At 46.4% G+C, this 25,208-nt stretch overlaps 1 protein-coding gene across 2 annotated transcripts in view; it reads left to right on the top strand.

The window, feature by feature from the left end:
- The window catches only part of ARL3 (ARF like GTPase 3), a 197,643-nt gene that overhangs the window by 54,257 nt on the left and 118,178 nt on the right, over positions 1–25,208 (top strand). For both annotated transcript variants that reach the window (XM_069239508.1, XM_069239507.1), the window contains exon 4: positions 7,571–7,621. In XM_069239508.1, the coding sequence (XP_069095609.1) occupies positions 7,571–7,621 (51 nt within the window). The remainder of the gene's footprint in view (positions 1–7,570; positions 7,622–25,208) is intronic.

The raw sequence follows: 25,208 nt of genomic DNA on the forward strand, positions 1-25,208 counted from the left end.
ATCTCTCTTTCTTGAGAAATGGGGGGGGGGAGAGAGAAGAGGTAATGGGAAGATGAACTTTTGGTGCATGAGGGAAGAGCCTGGATGCATAACTGTATTGGGATAGAAGAAGGTTTTGTGAAGAGCTAGAGAAAGAAACTGCGTGGACCTGGGCAGTTGAGGACACAGAGAGCCTCATTAAATCAAAAAATTCACAGAGGGGGCAGAAACATACTGGAAACTGTGGTCCGTAGGGAGTGAAAATGGACCTAATAGAACTGTAGCTAAGGGACCTTTGATTAGAGGGGTAGACTGGGGTGGAAAAGAGAGAAACCCAAGAGGATGGGCTGGGTGTTGGACAACAACAGTAAGCCATATTAGGACAATGAGAACGAGTGAGCCTGGGAAAAAATGTGCAAAGAGGATTAATGACTGTAGGCATTCCACACTTTCAGAAGCCTGGTTATTTCTTGGAATGTCTACCCACGACTGAGGTCGTCCTAAGAGAGATCTTTCACATCAGGGCTTTGTTTGACACTATTAGCGTCATAAAATCCTCAATGAGTAGAAGATTGTATCAGGGGTATTTAAATGCTGATAAAGGGTAACTAGAGCACACGTTTCATCATCTGCTAAGAAAAAATAGTTTATAATCTGAGAACCCCTGCATGTTATTGCTTCATGATGTATTTAGCCTAATCCACTATTAAAGCAGCTGGTTCTGTTCTTCAGTAAGAATTTACATTTTTGCTAAAGCATTTTGTCAAGTATACTAAAAAATGACATTTAATAATTTCTCAGTTAGCCCAGGCACTTCAGAAACCTCTTGTAGGACATGGTTTAGCTCAAGTGAGTGTTTAAATTAAGGATGAGCATTTCTTGCATGAGTCCGGTTAGCCTGAGGGTTAAGGATTCCCTTTGCACTAGACTTAGGCGGGGTGTCTTACGAGGACTGACTGAGCTTCTTCCCTTGTGTAAATCATCATTGCTCCAGCCCTTCCAGACACACAGTCCCCAATCTTCCTTTAGGGATTGGGGTGAAACTCCAGGTTACTCATTGTAGAGCTTCAGTACTGCTCTGGGAATCATATGACTCAGCCTCTCATGTGCCACATGGCTATGGGATCAGTGTGTCAGAAAACCCATCCTGTTTGTAACTGATTGTCTTATGTGTCTTTTCTGCTTAGGGCTGCTGATCGAAGCATAGGTGTCAGAGGCAGAAAAAATGATCACGTGACTGCCACAGGCTTTGAGAAAACTTCCACCTCAAGCATATTGACGAAAGCATTTTAAGCGTTTGTGAAATACAAAAAGATAGATGGCTTGCCACCATTAACATTACAGTTTTCACAAAATCTGTAACATTGGCAGAAGCACTTTTGCTGACTTGCTCCTTGGCATGGCAGCCAGGATAGCTCTGGCAAAATCCCACGTTTGTGTGTGGGCCTGTTGAATTAAGACATTTGCAGGCCTAATAAATGCCCATATGAATGCTGGTAAAATGGTGGTACTAGCCGAGTAAAACAATTGTGGCTACCATTTAAAAAAAAAATAAAAAAAAGTCAAATTTTGACCATTTTCTCAAATCACCCATGGCAAATCAGAAACGGTGAGTACCTTTACAGTTCTAAACTTGTGAGGGGAAATTAAGACACAAATTTGGCGTGAGCATTATTTATTATGGAATTTTAAGCATGAACAGCACCAGATGGGGACTTCAACTCTACCCTTTCCTTTGTTGGAGCTTGAAGGTAGCTGCTTTGGTGTTCAACAACCCTATGCTCTGCAGAGGGGGCCTTGACCGGTGGATTATTAGAGAAACAGAGGCAATTTTCACCTAGAGTCTACAACTTTGGCTCCAAAAAGTATAGTGGCTAACTTGGTAGCAGCCTGAATAAGAGACCATGCACTATTTCACAAAGACCGTGGCCTAGGAAATGATATATTAAACATTTCGGTTTGTTAATCATTTTTCCTGGCTTTTCAGGCCTGCTGTGAAATAAGATTTATAATTTTTACGACGTAATTCTGAGCAGACATTTAGCATTATTTGTACACCTGAATCAGTCTCCAGTAGTAACTCTTACTGCTCATCCCCGTCCCTGCCTTTCTAGGGAGTTCTCTCTTGAGGCTTTGTCCCTTAGTGAACTTTGGAGTGTGTCTCATTTTCTGGAGTTCAGAAATAACATTCTGTATTAATTACAATGATTTATCAGTACCTTACTCTAACCCAGGATTGTGAAAAAATACTAAGTTCCACAAAGGAGTTGCTGTGAGCAGTACACTTGTGGGCCATCTCTGGAAGAGTATGCAGTCACAAGGAGGCATGCCAGGTGCAAGACTGGCTGAATAAAGGTCACATGGAAGAGATATTTATCCTGTGGCAAGCTGTAATAATGCGACCAGAAGCACAAATTCTGCCAATTTTCCTCTCAAAAAGTGGGTCAAGCAGCTGAACCTCAGCATTTCACAAAGAAACCACAACTTTCATCGTCTGTCAGTGCTTTAGATTTTTTTTTTTTTGTGACGCTTACAAAATAATTTTATTGCATGCAATAGAAATCCTTCTTTTCTTAGCAAGACTTTTCAGATGAAATTCCTTTTATTGATGAAGTTGATCAGTTCTAACCTTGCTTAGTGACACAATGTGTACATTTCAGTAATGATCACTGCAAATTAAGTTAGCAGTGTGTAAATGCTTACTGAAACTCTGAGATGAAATGCAGCCTGATATAAACATTAAGCAGGGTTAAGCATTCCCTATTGGTTGGTCCCTATCTTGCGAACACCTGTTTCCCCTTGCAATTAAAATAAGAACTGGTAAAAACAGAGATTTGTAAGTTGAAGGATGCAGTTTTCCAAAGCTTTAATACCTGGTCATCCATAGGTTGTGGGGCAGGCCCAACAAGAGTTTGTAGCATGATGGTAAAAACCATGAAGATGATGATTTTCTTTACAGGAAGCCAATATATATTCTGACGAATATCCTACAACTTTTATAGCCAGATTTGTGCCATTTCGTAGTTTAAACATTAATTTCTAGGTCAAATTAGTAGTCTGTGTCAAAGTTAATTTGAGCACCTAAGACTTGCCTTCATGTTTTGGGGAAAAAAAAAAAGAATAGCAAGCAAGCATTGCATTTCATCTTAACATGCCAATTCCACTGAGCTAACCTGAGCTAGTAGTACATGTGTACCATTAAGTCACACACTAACACTTCTGTAGATTTATTAGACATTCTGACCAGATATTTATTCTACAGGCCTTAATGGGTCGTAACGTGCCACCAAAAATAAGAACTAGGTTGAATATTGATGAATTTGTGTACTGCCGCTGTCTCCAACAGTCATTCTCTTTTTTTTGCGAGCATTCTGTGAAAGACTGTTGATATTAGCTGGAGAGACTACTATGCAATGTTCTGCAAATCTTTTGACACTACAGTGCCCAATATGTTGGTTTAGCTCCTGTGAATCTTGAACTAAAGGCCTTTTTGTGTTTTTATTATTTTGTTTATCCACTACTCTTTCTGCAGTTGCCATTAGTTGCAGTGTTTGCCTTATTTTGAGCCAAGAGCACTGCTCTTGATTGGGTTGTGTCCCTTTGAAAAGGAGTCATTAAATTGAAATAAATTTCAGTTGTTGGTCTGTAGGTCCCTATTCATATTGCAATAGCTATGAGTCCAGCTTTTCCTTAATTATTTTACATACTTGTAGAAGATATCCCATGACCCATGCCTGGGTTTGAAATTTCAAAGCTTTCTCCAAGTATGACTTTTGCTGGACAAAGCTGAATTCACTTTTCCCAGAGCCTGACAGATTGTAGCTAAAGAACGTGCACAACTTGAGCCTTAATTTACGATTTTGACCCGTCTGTTTCAATTGTGCATTATTTTGTATTTTGTTTTTCAAGATAACCTCAATCTGAACAAACTAGACTGAGCCTAAAAGCACTATCCTATATATATATTTAAGTTTCTGCTTTGGATTGTACTCCTGCCTGTCAACACGCCGAATGGGAAAGATTTATGCAAGCACTCCCACGTCTGCTGACACTAAGTGGCAGTGAGAGTTCAAAGTGTCTGGTTGGTTGGTGGAAGGTTGTTCGTTTGTTAATGTATGCTGGTCCTTCATTGTTCAGGGCTTTGTATGCCTGGGTCAACATCTTGAAATGGCATCTTTTCTGGATCGAGAGCCAATGTAGCTTCTTGAGGTGCGGTGTGAATTGGGTCCTTCTCGGGAGGTCGAGGATGAGTCTTGCCGCTGAATTTTGTATAGACTGCAGTCTCTTCAGGAGGAGTGCGATGATTCCTACATTGAGTGTGTTTCCATAGTCCAGCCTGCTGTTGACGAGGGCCTGGGTGATGTTCTTTCTGTTGTTGATTTGGAGCCAACTGAAGATCTTGTGGAACATGCATAGAATGTGGAAGCAGGTGGATAAGACTGCTTTTATCTGTTTCTTCATAGACCGCTTGCTGTCCAGGATGGTTCCAAGGTTGCAGGTGTGGTGTTGGGGTGCGAGATGGGCTGAGTTCATCAGGCCACCACACGGTTTTCCACAGCGAGGTGTTTTTCCCAGAGATGATGACTTCGATCCTGTTTGTGTTGAGCTTGAGGCAGTTGTCCTTCATCCATTCTTCAATGATTATCATACATCTCTGGAAGTTGGCTCTGGTGGTGGATGGGTCTTCTGACAATGAGAGGATAAGCTGGGTGTTATCAGCGTAGGAGATGTTGAGATATTGAGTCCATGCGATCTGACTGTATCAACCAGGGAGGTTATGTATGTGTTAAAGAGGGTGGGGCTGAGGAGTGATCCTTAGGGGGCGCCGCAGATGATCTTCTTGCATTCCAAGGTGAACGGTGGGAGACTGGTCCTCTGGATCCTTCAGGTGAGGTGATCCGTTTGAGGTTGTCTACCTGGATTCTGATGAGGTGGAGTCTGTTGATCAGGACGTGATGGGAGATGGTGTTGAAGATGGCTGACCAGTCCAGGAGGATAAGAGTTGCTGTTTCGCCACGGTCTAGGAGGGCCAAGATGTTGTTTGTAGCTGTCATTAGGGCTGTCTTGTTGCTGTGGTTGGCTCAGAATCTGTATTGAGAGGGGTCCAGGAGTTTGTGGTGTTCCAGGTGTTTGGTGAGTTGCTGGCCTTTTCGAGGACCTTTACTGGAAAGGGGAGCAGGGCGTTGCATCAGTTGTTCTTCGATTCTGTTGGGTCGGCTAATGGTTTCTTCAGGAGGGGCCTCATTTCAGCATGTTTCAGGCCTCTAAGAAGGTGGTGATGGAGGCATTCAGGACTTTCTTGAGCTTGTCGTATCTCAGAGATCAGCTAACCCCAAATCTTCTGTTACTCCTTTTTGATTATCTTTGTCCCCTTTTATGCTCTGTCATTTGCCACCAAAAACTTTGTATTTGCTAACTGGTGGACAAGCCTCTGGCCTGCTGCAGATCTTTTTCCCCGTTGTCTATGGTTTGCACAATTTCCTATTGTTCAATTTAATTGATATTATACTTAATCATCACTTCATTTGGATGAATATGCTCACATTTTTAATTAAGTATGATGCACAAAGCCTAAAATTGGTTTGGTTCTGTGGTGGAGGTTTTCACAAGTCTTGTTAACCAATCATTTCCTATTTCATAGTCCATTCAGAGTTATTTGAATCCTTAGTTGGGGACTGTATGATCACTCGGGTCAGATTCACCCACAAGTTGCCGAGGCAGTCCCATCTGGATGATAGGAGCACAGCATTGGTATAGAGTGCCCCCACCCAGACCTAAGGTTCTGACCAATTCCGGTTTCCCTCAAGCAAATCTGAAAATAAGCCTGGTCAGACATGTCCTTTCTGTCCCATGACAACACAGTTAGGAGTGCACAAAGATACAAAGCCATTCTGAGTTTAGTTTGAACTCCACAACCTTCTCCTCACAACACAGTTCGGACTGTCATTCCCTGCATAAAGGAACAGGGCCCCACTGATCTTAGTTTGAACTCCACAGTCATGGATCTGAACATCCCGTTAAGCCCACATAGAATTCAAGAAGGGACCAGGGTCAACTTTATAATTTGCAATCAACAACATACTCAGTGCTACAAAATGGCTATAGTCACACACGGTTAAATAAAATTAAATATAACCTACTGTTTATATGAAGAACTATGGATTTTGTTTCTGCTGGAAAATGTATCAACACTAGTGCTATAAGTTCAACTAAACTAACCTTGACTCAGACTTTCACCAGTTTTAGGTGTATACATAAAATACAGTGCTCAACGTGAACAGGTACTTTGGTCCTAGAAATAAAACAATGCTTCGTTTATGGACGTTGTTATTTTATAGCATACATTTCACTTTGAACGTGCCAAATGTGTGTTTAGAAAGGCAGGTTATCTTTAAAAAAAAAAAAAAAAAGGACTCTTACCCACTCAATGTGGTATGTTTCATCATAAAATAAGCTTCTGCAGGCAGTCTTTTTTACTTTGTTTTTAATCCGTTTATTGCATTTTATCTTATAAGAACAAGAAGAGAGCCCCAAATATCATCAGCATTACGTTTTCATCCATTCATGCAGTTAGAAAGCAAGATAATAAGTATGTTAGAGCCGCTTTGTCCCCTGTAGGAACTGTACCAAGAGCTCCTGCAGGCCGTCTTAATGACTTGTAATACCACAAGTTTTGAAAACACTTTCCCATTGTGTTTATTGCATGCCGGTAGTGCCAGGTAGTGTATTATCTTCCGTGAAGCCAAAGGGCTGATTTTTGTTTTTCACCGACCACTAAATAACTTAAAAGCCTAACGGAACCATTCGTGTCTTCTTAAAATAAACGGACATGTTTGTAAGCATCTCCTAAGCCTGTCCATGTCTAGGGTATTCGTCAGGACATGACCCCATCTTGTCTCCAGCAGATGTGTTCAAGGAATTGGATTCGTTTTGACAAAGTAAGTTTGTGCCCTGACGAATGCTTCAGACCTGGACTGGCTTAGGAGATGAGCAGCAGCATGTCCGGTTTCTAAAGATATGAAAGATCCTTACATCCCCTTTTTGTTTTCATTCACATGTTAATCTTTCTCCTACCATTATGCAGTTTTAAGTGCGGATCCCTTTCTAGGTAAAATGACTAAGCATAAAAAGGAGTAAATAAACCTAAGGATAAAGTGCGTGCACAATTTATGGTAAACCCGCCTTGGTTTTATACAGGTGGTAGTAGCCAACTCTGTGATGAAGGAAGCACTTTGTGTGGGTGAGAGCCCATCAGCACTATTAAGGTGAATCTTTCCTTACAAACACCCTGACGGCCATTTCGAATTGGAACTTCATGCTCTATTTGAAAGAGCACTGTACATAATTGAATTAAATTATGTTTTCTTCCTAGGCCAAAGTACATGTTTAATTTGAGTCCCATTGTTCAAGAGAATGTGCTACTGATACTTCATATCCTCTCACTCCCCATCGTGGTGAGTTATTGCATAAAAAACAGGCCAGTTATTGACTGTAACTTGCATGTTATACCCCATGGACTATTAGCAGTAAGGTAAAACGCTTCATCATTATGTAAAGTAATGTTCTAACAAATACATTTGCTATTTTCTAGATCTATGTTATTGACAGTGCAGACAGAAAAAGATTTGAAGAAACAGGCCAGGTTTGTAACTTTTTATATTTTGCACTCTGACATACACTGAAGAAAACAAGCATTTATGTTCATAACATTTTATTTCTTTACAGAAAGATTAATTCGATACTGAAATCTATTAGAGCTCTAGAACTGAAAGCGCCATTTTGGTATATCCAGCCACCATTGCATGTTTATTCCATATCTGTATTATTGATTAAACCCTGAATCCCATTTACCATCTAGTTTGTTCTTTGGTAGAAAATTATGACAACCTGTCGCCCTAAGAACAATGTGTGGTGCCGATTTCTCTGCTTACAACAATATTGAAAGTCTCGGATATTCTTCCAGGCTCAAACAGTTCCACCTCCCAGGTCTTTCCCCTGCAAGAGGGCTTTTGTAGGTGAGCTGCACACAAATGCGAACACTGGTACCAGAGATTATGAAAATCTTCATCCCGTTTGGTTGTACTATTTGATAATAGCCAAAACCATGAAAGACATTTTCTCAGAGGACCCAGATCCCTGACAATAGATTGAGGGTCCACCAAAGCCAGCTCTGGTCACTCATCAGATCATATAGAAGCCACTCTCTGAGCCTGCAGTTTAAAAGTTGTTAGATAATCTGTATCAGAGACAAAGGGACTGCTGTATCTTTGTGAGCTTGAAAAACCTCTTTCCCATGTTCAGCCTTTTATAGTGATGGCTGATTTCCTTAACGGTGACGCTTCATCCTCTCTCGTATCAAATCTAAAAAAATTCTGAAACCCATGGGGGTAAAAAGAGGTTAGCAATCATTATGCCTAGGCTATGCCGGTCAAGATAGTAAGTTAATGAATAAACATCTCCTAGTCTTGGCTGAGCACAAAATGCTTTTGTCGCCAGACCTAACTGAAACCGTTGCCAGGGATTGCATATCTACTAGCACACATGGCACACCTTCAGACCTAAGGCCATGGCCCACAAAAAGTAATTGACCTCCCATTCTATGGAAACAACCTGTTTGATGCCTCTGCCAATAAGGTTCTCCAGCAGTACAATCACAGAGTACCATCCAAGCTGTGCTTGCCAATTTGTATTGTATCCATTCAATAAAGGTTTGCAGTCTTTCAGTACAGCCCCAAACCTTAGGGAGCTGCTGCTTTTTCCTTTGTATTGGTCAGCTCTGCTAAGTGGAGGCACCTCGAGACCATAGTTATATGCCTCCATGCCTGAACTGTGGGTAAGAAGCCCCAGTAAATTTCTTGTGGCTCCATTATTGTCCTTTATTTTGGAGGCTCACTTCACTATCACCACTGTAACTAAAGCTTCTCTGATACAAGGTCCTTCTTATTGGTGGTGATTAGTTTCACTCAACACCTTCCCATCTGCCACCTCAAATGCCAGTCTGAATCCTAGGTAACTCTGAAGGAGGACACAAGGTTTCTCCTTTTAAGAGCATTAGAGCCAATCCTCTTCTTCCTAGGTGGTCTATGTAAGAAAGAAGTTGAATGGTCCCTTTCCAATATATATCAGTAACATCTCAACTATCCTTGTGATGCAGATGTTGAAGATTCAGATTTTGGCGTCGGTCCTTTCCCCTGTCCTAAATAATTGGCTGTGTTGAGCTAATCATAATACTTATTTATTTCCATAGTAATATTGTATAGCACCTACAAGCCCATTAGCTGTTGGACACAGAGCAGCAGGGTAACAAATGTCAGAAGAAAACTTTGGAATGCATATCATATGTTCAAATATACACAAATATAGGGTGTTACAATACAGGTAAACAGAACACTGGCATAAGTGTGTTAAAACAGGAATATCCAATGTTGCATTGCACACAGTATATACTTTGATAGGATGCACCAAGATCCAGAAGGAACATGTATACACATTACCGGAAGACATACACACGCCAGATCTCAGTACAATAATCCAAAAGGCCAGCCTTTACCAAATTCAGTAAATAGAGGTTGTAATCTTTACAGAGAGCAGTCCAGAGCTGAAGAATAGAAGGGCGAAGGAAAAGGAGGTTGATGCTCTTTGTTTTCAGGAGGAGAGAAAGGGATTGGTGTGGCTGGAAGAGGATATGTGGGGGTCTAATAGAGTTCCAAACCTCCATGCACACCCAGAGAAAGGTTGTCTCGAATTCCTTCCTTAGTTGAAGATGGGGATCTCAAAAATAAATGTCAGCACTGCATAGCTGGCTAGTGCCCCCAGAAATCTTCAATTTCCTGGCCAGTTTTGTGAGCCCGATTAGAATGCAGAAATGTATATACTAGACTGGCTAGCTTGTACATCACTCTGCATTCTGTACAGACCCAGGTCAGGGTGACTGAAATAGCAATTATGTGGTCAAAGCAATGAGTTCCAGTGATCAGTCAGACTGCCGCAGGGAGAGTAACTTTAAGGAGCTGAGGGATGAAAAGTGCTTTTTGGGAACATCATTGAAAATGTAATGCCATATGGAAGGCCAAGGAGCACCTTTGAATGAAGTTCTTCCTTGGTATCCTGTTTTGGAAAAGTGTTCAATCCTTCTGATAAATCCGAAGTGGTAAAATCCTTTTTAACCAAGACATTAATTTGTATGTAAAGGTTGATGTTGCTATCCACAAGAAATTTCAAACTTTGAATGCTATGTCGTCATGACTGCAGCATGGGAAACGTTTACAAAAAAAGTTTTTATCCCATTACCATGTATTGCTTAACCTTACATTGAATAATAACACCAGAAAACCACACCAAACAATGTTTCTGTCTGCACGTTGAAGCTTTGAATGTCTGAGGCCATGAGGTATCCAGCGTAGCACATATTTATTTCCTAGAAGTCAAAAACTTCTCTGCTTGAAAATCCACCCAGATCATTATAGATCACAGAAGCAATTATTCATTTTATTCTTTAGGCCAACATTGTCATACAAATTGGCAATGTGAGCTTTATTTTTCGAGCAAAGCCCTGCTTTTGTGATTTTCCTGCCTAATGTGATGTGGTTAATTCCTTTCTTCCCTTCTAATGGCCATTTAAAAGCAGCCTCACTTACAGGATGTTTTATGTTTTTCTTGATATGTTATTAGTTTAACATTAACTTGTGTGTTCAGCTTTTGTTATGTAATTTGCCTAGGGTTATAGTTTATTTTGATGCATTGCGCATTATGTTTGTAAATCTTTTGGACTTCAGTGGTGTTTTATTTAGCCATAAATTGTTGTTTGATGCCCTCTTTTCTCCAGATAATCAGTGCCATCATTTTTGTCCAAACATAATTTTACAACAGTTTTGTAATCAACAGGTTGCCTTTCTACAGAAAATTAACATGCATTGTCTTGTTGGTGAAATGCAAAACACTAGAAAGAACGACATTGTAACATTTGAGGTTATTTAGAGCTTTGTTTATTCTTGTGCACCCTTAATAATATCGTGGCTAATTTAATTCAAATCAATTGGCATATGTTATTAATTATTTTTTATATATATATATATATATATATATATGTTTGATGGCATGTGTAGCTGCAGATACACATGCTGTGCATTATCCTGCCACCTGCCATCTAGTGTTGGGCTCGGAGTGTTACAAGTTGTTTTTCTTCGAAGAAGTCTTTTCGAGTCACGAGATCGAGGGACTCCTCCCCTTTCCGCTCCATTGCGCATGGGCGTCGACTCCATCTTAGATTGTTTTCTTTCCGCCATTGGGTTCGGACGTGTTCCTCTTCGCTCTGTGTTTCGGTTCAGAAAGTTAGTTAAATCTCAGAAAATTCGACGGTATTGTTTGCGTTCGGTATCGGGTTAGTAATAGCACTTCGACACCGAAGAAAAGAAGAGCTCCAGTAGCCCTTCGGGGCTTCCATTCCCCGGCGGGGCCTAGTCGGCCCGACCGCGTGCGTCTTCAAGGCTCATGGAACGGACCCCATTCCACTTCTGCCCCGAATGCCACAATAAGTATCCTTATACAGACCAGCATTCGGTCTGTAATTTGTGTTTGTCCCTCGAACACAAAGAGGATACCTGCAAGGCCTGTCGGGCATTTCATTCGAAGAAGACACTACGGGACCGGAAAGCTCGAAGGCTTCAAATGGCGTCGATGCCGGCAGGACACCACGACGCAGAAGAAGAGGAGACTTTCTCCATTCCTGATTCGGACTCGGACGAGACCGAAACGGAGCAGTCAGCGAGGCAACAAACAGTGAGTAAAACTGCCCTGGCCAAAACACACATTAAAATAATGAAAGCCCAGGGGACGCCACCGCCTGCAGGCCATGGCTCAACCCGTAAGCAAGGTGACCAACCATCGGCACCGAAAAAGGGCACACACGTGTCGAAGACATCCGACTCCGGTCGAGATACCGGCACAGAGTATACTTGGCACCGAGATACTGGCTCCGACCAAACTCGATACCGAGATATCGGCACCCCGAAACCAAAAAAGGTGTCTTCGGAGCCGAAAAAGACTGCTGAAAAGGTTATGGTGCCGAAACATCCAGCCTCGGAGCCGAAACAGAGCTCCTATACTGAAGAACAAGGCCTTTCATCACAGCTACAAGGCCATAAATTCAGACAAGAACTAGAGATGGGATAGCCAGAATATACACAAAGAAGGCTCCATATACAAAAGGACACGGGGAAAATAAGAACTCTTCCCCCAATTCAAATGAAACAAAAACTTGCTTTCAAGGAAACAGAAAAACAGCCAAAGGCTAAAGTGGCTAAAGAAAAAACTCCACCACGTTTTTCTCCACAGCCATCGCCACAGCACTCACCGCAAATGTCCCCAATTGCAACACCACCAATGATGCAATCACCAACGCACACAGGGATGAGCCAAGATGACCCAGATGCATGGGATTTGTACGATGCACCAGTATCTGACAATAGTCCGGATTGCTACCCGGCAAGATCACCACCAGAAGACAGTACTGCTTACATGCAGGTGGTGTCCAGAGCAGCTACTTTTCACAATGTAGCACTGCATGCAGAACCTATAGAGGATGACTTTTTATTCAATACCCTGTCATCAACAAAAAAGCCAATACCAGAGTCTGCCTATGTTACCAGGCATGTTAAAACACGCGAAACAGGTGTTTCAAGACCCAGTCAAAGGCAGAGCCATCACACCTAGGGTGGAGAAGAAGTACAAACCTCCCCCTACGGACCCTGTGTACATCACGCAACAACTAACACCTGACTCTGTGGTAGTAGGAGCAGCCTGGAAAAGGGCAAACTCACAGACCTCTGGGGATGCACAACCACCCGACAAAGAAAGTCGAAAGCTTGATGCAGCAGGGAAAAGGGTTGCAGCACAGGCAGCCAATCAATGGCACATCGCAAATTCACAAGCTTAATTGGCAAGATATGACAGGGCTCATTGGGACGAAATGCAGCATTTAATTGAACATCTTCCGAAAGAGTTTCAAAAGCGTGCACAACAAGTGGTGGAGGAGGGCCAAAGTATCTCCAACAATCAGATACAATCGGCTATGGACGCAGCGGACACAGCCGCCAGAACAGTAAACACGGCGGTCACTATTCGGAGACACACATGGCTGCGCACCTCCGGATTTAAGCCAGAGATCCAGCAGGCTGTGCTTAATATGCCTTTTAATGGACACCAGTTGTTTGAGCCGGAGGTGGATACAGCTATAGAAACTTTAAAGAAAGACACTGACACGGCCAAAGCCATGGGCGCGCTCTACTCTCCACAGAACAGAGGCACCTTTAGGAAGCCACATTTTAGACCGGGGTTTCGAGCACAAAGCACAGAACCTTCAACCTCACATACCAGGGCCAATACCAAAGAGGAGGCTTTCGGGGACAATATAGGGGTGGACAGTTCCCTAAAACAAGAGGGAAATTCCAAAGCCCAAAAACCCCACAAACTAAACAGTGACTCCAATGTCACAAATCCCCAACACATAACACCAGTGGGGGGGAGACTCACACATTATTACAAAAATTGGGAAAACATAACTACGGACTCGTGGGTCCCAGCCATTATCCAACATGGTTATTGCATAAAATTCCTACAATTACCGCCAAATGTGCCTCCAAAAGCACACAACATGTCCAAACAACACTTGGATCTATTACAACTAGAAGTTGATGCGTTGTTACAAAAAGAGGCAATAGAACTAGTACCCAACCATCAGAAAGGATCAGGTGTTTATTCCCTGTACTTTCTAATACCAAAATAGGACAAAACACTGAGACCCATCTTAGATCTCAGAACACTAAGGTGGTCATTACAACCCTGGCGGACGGTGTAAAAGGTGGGGTAATACCGCAAACAGGCCGACGGACCAAAAAAGGGAATTATGACCCTGGCGGAAACCGCCAACAAAGACAGCCACTTTAACACACCGCCCGCCACGGCGGTACAGACGAGCAGCGCGGCGGTTACCGCCAACAGACAGGCAATGTACCGCCCACACCATTACAACCCGCCAATCCGCCACCGCCAAAACACGGCGGAAACAGCTTTTGCTATGGGAAAACGCTCACCTGAACACATCCCACGAGGAACGACGACTCCATGGACCCGGAACTCCAAATACTCCCTGCCCTTGTCTTTCTTCTCATTTACGACCAACAGCGACGTAGGCGCAGAAGATACCGGTGAGTACTGCATCTACGACACGGGGGAGGCAAAAGTTAGGGGGACACCCACCAAACAACCTCACCCCCACCCTCGCATATTACAACATACACACCAATGCAGTCAAAAAATATCGCATTAACAACCCACAATCCCCCCGGAAGAATGCAAAGACAAAGCAAATTTCGGTCAAACATTGTAATGTGCCAATATACATGTCATCAAAAAATATACAGATATATATCTCAAAATCACTCATAATTATATATACAATACAAGAAGTAGTGCAGATATGTACACAACTATGTCCGTGCACCAACAGTCCAAAAATGCATGGGCGAGGCCCACAATAGATACCTGACCAAAATCCGAGAGAACACTGCCGGGGGATCAGATAGAAACACTACAGGCACCTCAGGGGGAAGGGAAGGGGGGGGGCACCTCAGCCACATGAATGCGGAGCCAGATCCACAACGGGGCTCCATGCTCATTGATGTATCCTGGGGATTGCAAAGCCACAGTCTCACAAGTCTCTACAGTGGGTGGGTTGCCCACTGTACCACTCTGGGGAGTGCAAAGCCACAGTCTCTCAAGTCTCTACAGTGGGTGGGTTGCCCACTGTGCCATCCTGGGGAATGCAAAGCCACAGTCTCACAAGTCTCTACAGTGGGTGGGTTGCCCACTGTGCCATCCTGGGGAGTGCAAAGCCACAGTCTCACAAGTCCCTACAGTGGGTGGGTTGCCCACTGTGCCATCCTGGGGAGTGCAAAGCCACAGTCTCACAAGTCTCTACAGTGGGTGGGTTGCCCACTGTGCCATCCTGGGGAGTGCAAAGCCACAGTTTCTCAAGTAGATGCAGGTGTCCACTGGTGCTGGAGGGGGACTGGTGCCCAGACTGGATGAGTCTCCCCGTGAAAGTTCCTGTCCTGTCACTGTCCCAGCTGCACATGGGATAAGGATGCCTGATGTGGCGGTCCATTCATTCCTACACGGTGCATGCCCTGTTCAGCGGTGCTTTGCCATGGCGGTCTTTGCCCTGTTCAGCGGTGCTTTGACATGGCGGTCTTTGCCCTGTTCAGCGGTGCTTTGACATGGCGGTTCTGGACTGTTCAGCGGTGCTTTGACATGGCGGTCTTTGCCATGTTCAGCGGTGCTTTGCCATGGCGGTCTTTGCCCTGTTCAGCGGTGCTTTGCCATGGCGGGCTTTGCCCTGTTCAGCGGTGCTTTGACATGGCGGTTCTGGACTGTTCAGCGGTGCTTTGACATGGCGGTTCTGATACTGACATTGGTGTGTGGCATGACGATCTCCACACTGGACATTGGTGTGTGGCATGACGATCTCCAAACTGGACATTGGTGTGTGGCATGACGATCTCCACACTGGACATTGGTGTGTGGCATGACGATCTCCACACTGGACATTGGTGTGTGGCATGACGTTCCATCATTGGGCAGCGGGGCTGTGGCATCCTGGCCCCTCCTGGGCTGTGACTCCGGCGGTGGTCTCTGGACCAGTGACGATACTTGGGCCCGCCTGGGGACTGACTCCGGCGGTGGTCTCCAGACCAGTAACGATACTTGAGCCCTCCTGGGGACTGACTCCGGCGGTGGTCTCTGGACCAGTGACGATACTTGGGCCCTCCTGGGCTGTGACTCCGGCGGTGGTCTCCTGACTAGAAACTATACTTGAGCCCTCCTGGGCTGTGACTCCGGCGGTGGTCTCTGGACCAGTGACGACGGTGCTGGCGGCTGTGTCTGCACCGCCGGAAATGATGGAGCACTTCTCCGCCGTGACACTCACAACAGGCTGGGGAGACTTCCTCTGGACCTTCCCCACCTTTTTTGGAGTTACAGCTGACTCACCAATCGCCTTCGATCCCATTTCACTTGTTGTCCCACCAGGAGTCTTGACACGGTCCCGTCGTCCACTCTCCAATTTCAGAGCCTTTACAGGGGGTGGGCTACCAGTGCCTGGGCTCCGGGTCCTACTGCCTGCCCTGGTGGACGGTGCACTCCAAAAACCTGGAACACGCACCACTGGTACTGGAGGCTTTTTGGCTGAGGCACTACGACAGGACTGATGAATTGGAGGGGGGGTGGAGGCAAAAAGGTCAATTTGACAGAGGGACAGTTTCTGACGGACACTGGGATGGGTAGCTGGAGGGGGTCTGGGTGGAGGAAGAGGAGGTGGTTGTAGGAGGTGTCACTTTAGGTGTTTTAGGTGCATGTGCAGGTACTGGAGGCTGTTGTGAGGTGGATGGATGTTGGGTGAGTGATTGCCGGCGTTTGGGTACTTTTGGAGGGGGCGTCACAGACACACTGGGAGAAGACACAGGGGACGTGTAAATGGAAGTGGAGGTGGTGAGTGCAGGTGAGCGGCTTGTGGTGCTGGGTGTCCTGGTGCGAGTGCTAGTGCCTGTAGATGTGGTGCATGCAGGTGTGTGTGTGTAGACGAGACGAAGGGAGGAGGGAGAAGAGGAGGAGGGGGACACAGTGGAGGCAGTGGATGTTGCTGTGTCTATATGGGTGTGATGCTTGTGTGAGTGCCTGTGGTGTGTGTGGTGCCTATGTTTGCTTGAGCTACTTTTGGGTGTTGACTTGTGTGCATGCTGGTCTGTAGGTGTGCTTGGGATGGGCTGGGGTACAGGGGATTGGGTCTGGGTGGAGGAAGTTGGAGGGGGGAGGCTAGACACACGGACAATGGCTGCCATCAGTGCTGAGGCCAGAGATTGCAGGGTTTGCTTAAGGGCAGCCTGACCAGAATGAATGCCCACCAGGAATGCATTACCGTGTTGCAACTCCCTTTCTACACCCTGGATGGCATTCACAATGGTAGACTGCCCAACAGTGAGTGACCTGAGGAGGTCAATGGCCTCCTCACTGAGGGCAGCAGGGGTGACTGGGGCAGGGCCTGAGGTGCCTGGGGCGAAGGTGATGCCCACCCTCCTGGGTGAGCGGGCACGGGGCGTATGCTGAGGGGCTGCTGGGAGGGCGGTGCTGGTAGGGGAGGTGGCGGCTGTACCTGTAGAAGTGGGGCGCACAGATGGTGCCGCCACCCCAGGGGAGCTCCCATCGGTGGACGATTCCGTGTCGCTGGTTGGTGATCCGTTGCCGACGTGAAGCTCCCCTCGCCCTCCGTCCCACTGGTGCATTCAGAGTCTGTGGTGTGGCCCTCCATGGCCATGTGGGATGCAGCTCCCTCGTGCTCAGGTGCCACTGTACCTCCGCCTGATGATTCTGATGTACAAAAGGACTGGGAGAGCAGGAAAAGGGGGGGGGGGAGACAGAAGAAAGAGAGTTTTAGTGCATGGTATACCGCTACCATTGGCTGACAAGACAGACGCAGCAGCCCCATGCATAACGCCGTGCTCCTGGCCTCTGCACATGCAATTTCTGGGATATGGCCTTCATGGCAATGGTGGAAATCTGCGCACATGGATGCCACAGAGGCAACTATACCTCAACTTGCCACTCTTCTGAGGTAGGGTAGAGTGCCACATGGCCTACATTACGGATGGGCCTTGCCTACCGAACTCGCCCTGGCCTAGGGACACCCACAGCCCACCTCCCCCACCCAGACCCCTCCACTGCACGCAAAGTCCGCAGAATGAGGTTGTACTCACCCCCTTGTGTCTGCTGTGATGTCCTTAAGCGCCCATGCAACTCCGGGTAGGCCACCGCCAGGATCCGGAACATCAGGGGGGTCATGGTGCGACGGGCACCCCTCCCACGTTGGGAGGCCATCCCCAGCTGAGCCTCTGCCGTCTTCTTGCTGCAGCGGCGAATGTCCTCCCATCTCTTCCGGTAGTGGGTGCCCCGTCTCTGGTGGGCCCCCAGGGTCCGGACGTCCTTGCCGATGGCACGCCAAATGTCCCTCTTCTGGTGGGCGCTGACCTACATGACATGCACAAGGAAAGAGGAACAGTCATTACCAACTGCACCGTCAATGTGAGTGGCCCCCTCCCTACTCTGACCATGTGGCCCATTTATTCCCATGCTTTACTGTAGTATGAACTCTGGCCCCTTCCCTCTTCCACCCAGCCCTCTACACCCAGGCCTAGCCCATACAACGTGCTCTCTGTGTACTAACCTGTTGGTCTGGAGGACCGTAGAGTAGCATGTACTGGGGGAGGACCCCATCCACAAGTTTCTCCAACTCCTATGCAGTGAAGGCAGGGGCCTTTCCCCCAGACGCAGCAGCCATCGTCGCTTCCAGACCGAGGTCACAGCAGCACTAGCAGTGTAGGTCCTCTCCTGTCGAAGGTCAGGTATCTAGTGATTGAAGGGATAGAAAATGGCGGTGACGTTCGCGGAGGGGCGCATCATCATCGCCGGCGCACCTGTTCATTGGCTCCTGGGACCCATAGGGTCCAATGTTAACCAATGCAGCATTGCGCCGCTGTCTACGACCGCCTACCGCGACGGTGTGCAACGCCAGCGCTGTTACCACACAATCCCATTGTCCCAGTTTAGAGGTCAGACAGCCGCCATTTCAGGGGCCCACATGGCTTCAGTTACTACTGCGTCACAAATAGCTAGGCCTATACTCAACACACATACAGGAAGGGTTTTGTATTTGGTGCTGTGTTCTGTGTGACTGTGGGTACATACCTGGAGGAATAGTGACTGTTTCTTCGCTGTTGTCCTTCTTAGGCTCCGTCAGCTGGGACATATGAGAAGATGGCGGAATCCTCCGGTGTACCGACCGCCGGTGGACCTGTTGACAATGGAAGAGAGACATTTAATCGTCACCTACAGGTTTGACCGTGCCACAATCCAGGAACTATGTACCCAGTTGGAGCCAGACCTGATGTCACCAATCCGCCATCCGACTGGAATCCCCCCTGACGTGCAGATGCTGTCAGTGCTCCATTTCCTTGCAAGTGGGTCTTTTCAGACAACAGTGGCCATGGCATCAGGGATGTCCCAGCCTATGTTGTCCAGAGTGCAGTCTGCCCTGCTGAAACACGTAAGCAGCTACATCATTTTCCCTGAGGTGGAGGATTTGCCTACAGTGAAAGGTGACTTCTATGCCCTTCTATGCCCTTGGACATATCCCCAATGTCATAGGTGCCATTGATGGGACCCATGTAGCTCTGGTCCCCCCCCCCCTTGCAGGAGTGAACAGGTGTACAGGAACAGGAAGAGTTATCAATCCATGAATGTCCAGATGGTCTGCTTGGCAGACCAGTACATCTCGCAGGTAAATGCTATGTTCCCTGGCTCAGTGCATGACGCCTACATCCTGCGGAATAGCAGCATCCCTGATATGATGGGTCAACTCCAGAGGCACCGTGTATGGCTATTGGGGGACTATGGTTACCCAAACCTTTCCTGGCTATTGACCCCAGTGAGGAATCCCAGGACCAGGGCAGAGGAACGCTACAATGATGCCCATGGGCGAACTAGGAGGGTGATCGAACGCAACTTTGGCCTCCTTAAGGCCAGGTTCCGGTGCCTCCATATGACAGGTGGATCCCTATTCTACTCACCGAAGAAGGTGTGCGACATCATCATCGCCTGCTCCACGCTCCATAATTTGGCATTGCGACGCCTGGTGCCTTTTCTGCAGGAGGATGATCCAGATGACGGTGTTGTAGCAGCTGTGGAGCCTGTGGACAGTGATGAGGATGAAGCTGAGGAAGAAGAAAACGACAACAGGGAGTCAGTCATCCAGCAATATTTCCAGTGAAACACAGGTGAGTACATTTTCAGGTTTAACATTACAGTAACTTTCACACGTCTACCTCTATCCTGTACCGACATTTCACTCACTATTTGTTAACTGAGTTGTCCCCTTCCATTTCAGTTTCACAAATGTGGTAACCTACGTGTCAACTGCTTGCATCCTTGAAGGGCTTGTGATGTGTGACATTGGTATGTTAGCCTTCCAATGGGTAACACATTATGACACTGTAATTGATAATACAAAATTACAAATCATAGACTGACTCCAGTTTTTTTTTTTTTGTGTTTCAAGGGTGTTTATTTAAGTGCTAAAAAATGAAGGGGGGTTGTAAAATGGTGATGGGTGATGGTGGAGGAATGTCCATGGCAGAGTCCAGTCTATTAGTCTCACAGGTACATTGCACATCTGCCCATTGGAAGTGGAGCTGGGGCAGTTCCGATTTGGACAGGGTAACAAAGTGGTACAGTGGGGGGACAATCAGGGTGGTCTTATTTCCTGGCGGTGGTCTTGCCATCTTGCTCTGTCCTGTTCCTGGATCTCAGGGCCCGCTTGCGTGGTGGTTGTCCGTCTGCAGGGGATGGGGTGCTGGTGTGGTGGTCCTGTGGCGGGGCGTCCTGTCCACTAGCGCCGACGGAGGTGGTGGGCAGTTCATCGTCGTGGCTAGTGTCAGGGGGCCCCTTGGAGTGCCACGGTGTCCCTCAAGGTCTTTTGAATGTCCGTCAGCACCCCTACGATGGTGCCCAGGGCGGAGCCGATGGTCCTGAGCTCCTCCCTGAACCCCAAATACTGCTCCTCCTACAGACGCAGGGTCTCCTGCAACTTGTCCAGGACCGTGGCCATCGTCTCCTGGGAGTGGTGGTATGCTCCCATGATGGAGGAGAGGGCCTCTTGGAGAGTTGGTTCCCTTGGCCTGTCCTCCCTCTGTCGCACAGCAGCCCTCCCAGTTCCCCTATGTTCCTGTGCCTCCGTCCCCTGGACCGTGTGCCCACTACCACTGCCCCCAGGTCCCTGTTGTTGTTGGGGTGGTGGGTTAGCCTGGGTGCCCTGTAGTGGTGGACACACCGCTGATTGACCTGTCGTGGGTAGGGAGGTTTGGGCCCGCTGGGTGGGTGCTGTGCTGGTGTTACCAGAGGGTGGAATTTTGGTGTTGGGCGGTGGCTGGGCAAGGGGAACCGACTGTCCTGAGGCCCATGATGGTCCGGGCTGGTCATCAAGATCCAGTAGAGCAGAGCTGCTGTCGTCACTGTGGGCCTCTTCTGGGGGTGGAGTGGTGTTGTCTGGACCCTCTGGTGTGGTGACGTTCCTTCGGGTTCCTGCAGGGGTATAAGAACATGAGTATTGCATGTGTGTGTTTCATGGTGTGCAATGGGTGGGTGTGCGTGAACCCCAGTGCAGGCCTTCCTGTGTGGGGGCTTGTGTGATGATGGTTGGGGGGGGGGGAGGTTCTGGGTATGTGCAGTGGGCATGCTTTAGTGATGGGTGTCCATGCTTAGTTGTGTCATGCAGGTCTTGGGTTTGGGATGTGTAGTTTGTGTTATTAGTACATTAGTGAGGAGTTGGGGTGATAGGGGAGGGTGTGATGGTGGGGCTGTGTGATAGCATGCAGGTACAGTGGGGGATGTGATATTTAAGATTTTACTTACCAGTGTCCGTTCCTCCAACGACTCCTCCGAGGCCCTCAGGATGCAAGATGGTCAAGACTTGCTCCTCCCATGTTGTTAGTTGTGGGGGAGGAGGTGGGGGTCCGCCGCCAGTCCGCTGTACAGCGATGTGGTGCCTGGAGACCGTTGAACGCACCTTCCCCCGTAGGTCGTTCCACCTCTTCCTGATGTCCTCCCTATTTCTTGGGTGCTGTCCCACTGCGTTCACCCTGTCCACTATTCTTTGCCATAGCTCCATCTTCCTGGCTATTGATGTGTGCTGTACCTGTGAGCCAAATAGCTGTGGCTCTACCCAGATTATTTCCTCCACCATGACCCTGAGTTCCTCCTCGGAGAAGCGGGGGTGTCTTTGGCGTGCCATGGGGTGGTGTGGGGTGGTGTATGTGGTGATGAGTGTGGTGAGTGTAGTGGTATGTGGTGTTTTGTGCTTGGATGTTGTGTGGGTGATGGTGTTGTGTGCCTCTGTGTGATGGGGTTGTCTATTCTGTGCTCTCTCTCTGGCCTTCTCTCAGAATTTCTGGTCGTAGGGGTTTGTGGGTGATGTGGGTGTGTGTTTTATATTATATTGGATGTGTGGGACTGGTGTGTGTATGTGTATCAGGTGTGTGTATTTGGAATTGTCCAATGTGGTGGTGTTTTGGAGATGTGTGTGTATTTTGAGCGCGGCGGTGTGTACCGCCAATGGAATACCGCGGTTGAAAGACCGCCGCGTGGATTCGTGGGTCGTAATGGCATGGCCGTGTTTCTGTTGGCGTGGAGGTGGAGGATTTGTTTCCACATGTTTATCGCTGACCTTTGGTGTGGCGGTCTTGTGTGGGTGTCTGAATTTCGGCGGATTCCGTGATGTGTGTCATAATAGCTGTGGCGGTCTACCGCCGCTGCTGCAGTGTTTTGGCGGTCTTCTGCACGGCGGTAAGCGCCTTATACAGCCAATGTTGTAATGACCCCCTAAATCTTTACATCAAATCATTTCACTTTCACATGGTGACACTTCAAGACGTGATTCCCTTGCTCAAACAACAAGACTACATGTCAACATTAGACCTCAAGGATGCTTACTTCCACATACCCATACATCCTTCCCACAGAAAATACTTAAGGTTTGTAATCCACGGAGTACATTACCAATTCAAAGTGTTACCATTCGGGATAACAACAGCATCCAGGGTATTTACAAAATGCCTTGCAGTAGTAGCTGCACATATCAGAAGACAGCACATACACGTATTCCCGAACCTAGTCGATTGGTTAATAAAAACCAGCACTCAGAAACAGTGTCTTCAACACACACAATATGTCATCGAAACCCTTCACAAGCTAGGGTTCTCAATAAACTACCTAAAATCACACTTACAACCGTGTCAAATACAACAATACTTAGGAGCAACAATCAACACAGAAAAAGGGATTGCCACTCCAAGTCCACAAAGGGTACAAGCATTTCAAAGCGTAATACAAAGCATGCACCCAAACCAACAGTATCAAGTAAAGTTAGTGATGAAACTTCTAGGCATGATGTCTTCATGCAAAGCCATTGTCCCAAACGCAAGATTACACATGCACCCTTACAACAGTGCCTAGCGACACAATGGACACAAGCACAGGGTCAACTTCAAGATCTAGTGTTGATTGACTGCCAAACACACTCCTCGCTTCAATGGTGGAATCCTATCAATTTAAACCAAGGGCGGCCTTTCCAGGACCCAGTGCCTCAATACGTGATCACAACAGATGCTTCCATGGTAGGGTGGGGAGCACACCTCAACCAATACAGCATCCAGGGACAATGGGACACTCAACACAGACAACTTCATATAAATCAACTAGAACTACTAGCAGTGTTTCTAGCATTGAAAGCATTTCAACCGTTAATAGCCCACAAACACATTCTTGTCAAAACAGACAACATGACAACAATGTATTACCTAAACAAACAGGGAGGGACACACTCATCACAGCTGTGTCTCTTAGCACAGAAGATTTGGCATTGTGAATCGCCAAATCACATTCACCTAATAGCAAAATACATCCCAGGAATCCAAAACCAGTTGGCCGACAATCTCAGTCGAGATCACCAACAGACCCACGAATGGGAAATTCATCCCCAAATACTGCAAACTTACTTTCAAAACTGGGGAACACCGCAAATAGACCTATTCGCAACAAAAGGATACTCAAAATGCCAAAACTTCGCATCCAGGTACCCACACCCTCAATCCAAGGGCAATGCGTTATGGATGAGTTGGTCAGCGATATTTGCTTACGCTTTTCCACCTCTCCCACTCCTTCCGTATCTAGTAAACAAATTGAGTCAGAACAAACTCAAACTAATACTAGTAGCACCAACTTGGGCTTGCCAACCATGGTACACAACACTACTAGACCTGTCAGTAGTACCTTATGTCAAACTACCAAACAGACCAGATCTGTTAACTCAACACAAACAACAGATCAGACACCCGAATCCAGCATCGCTCAATCTAGCAATCTGGCTCCTGAAGTCTTAGAATTTGGACATCTAGACCTTACACAAGAATGTATGGAGGTCATTAAACAAGTTAGGAAACCTACTACAAGACACTGCTACGCAAACAAATGGAAAAGATTTGTTTATTACTGTAATAATAATCAAATTCAACCACTACATGCGTCAGCAAAAAACATTGTAAGCTACTTATTACGCTTACAAAAATCTAACCTAGCTTTTTCATCCATTAAAATACATCTCCCAGCAATTTCTGCATATCTGCAAATTACACATTCTACATTACTCTTTAGAATCCCAGTCATAAAAGCATTTATGGAGGGTCTAAAAAGAATCATTCCCCCAAGGACACCACCAGTGCCTTCATGGAATCTCAATATTGTATTAACACGACTCATGGGTCCACCATTTGAACCCATGCACTCTTGTGCGATACAATACCTAACATGGAAAGTAGCCTTCCTAATAGCTATCACATCTCTTAGAAGGGTAAGTGAAATACAAGCATTTACCATACAAGAACCCTTTATACAAATACATAAACATAAAGTGGTTCTACGCACAAATCCAAAACTTTTGCCAAAAGTTATATCACTGTTCCACCTAAATCAAACTGTGGAACTCCCAGTATTTTTTCCACAACCAGACTCGGTAGCTGAAAGGGCATTACATACATTAGACATTAAAAGAGCTCTATTGTATTACATTGATAGAACCAAACAATTTCGTAAAACAAAACAATTGTTTGTAGCTTTTCAAAAACCTCAAGCAGGAAATCCAATATCCAAACAAGGCATTGGCAGATGGATAGTTAAGTGTATTCAAACCTGCTATGTAAAAGCAAAGAGAGACCTGCCTATTACTCCTAAGGCACACTACACTAGAAAGAAAGGTGCCACAATGGCGTTTTTAGAAAATATACCAATGTCAGAAATCTGTAAGGCAGCCACATGGTCTACGCCTCATACATTCACAAAACATTACTGTGTGGATGTGTTAACAACGCAACAAGCCACAGTAGGACAGGCAGTATTACGGACAGTATTTCAAACAACTTCAACTCCTACAGGCTAAACCACTGTTTTTGGGGAGATAACTGCTTACTAGTCTATGCACAGCATGTGTATCTGCAGCTACACATGCCATCGAACGGAAAATGTCACTTACCCAGTGTACATCTGTTCGTGGCATGAGACGCTGCAGATTCACA

The sequence above is a fragment of the Pleurodeles waltl genome, chromosome 6, assembly GCF_031143425.1.
Source record: "Pleurodeles waltl isolate 20211129_DDA chromosome 6, aPleWal1.hap1.20221129, whole genome shotgun sequence".
Lineage (NCBI taxonomy): Eukaryota > Metazoa > Chordata > Amphibia > Caudata > Salamandridae > Pleurodeles > Pleurodeles waltl.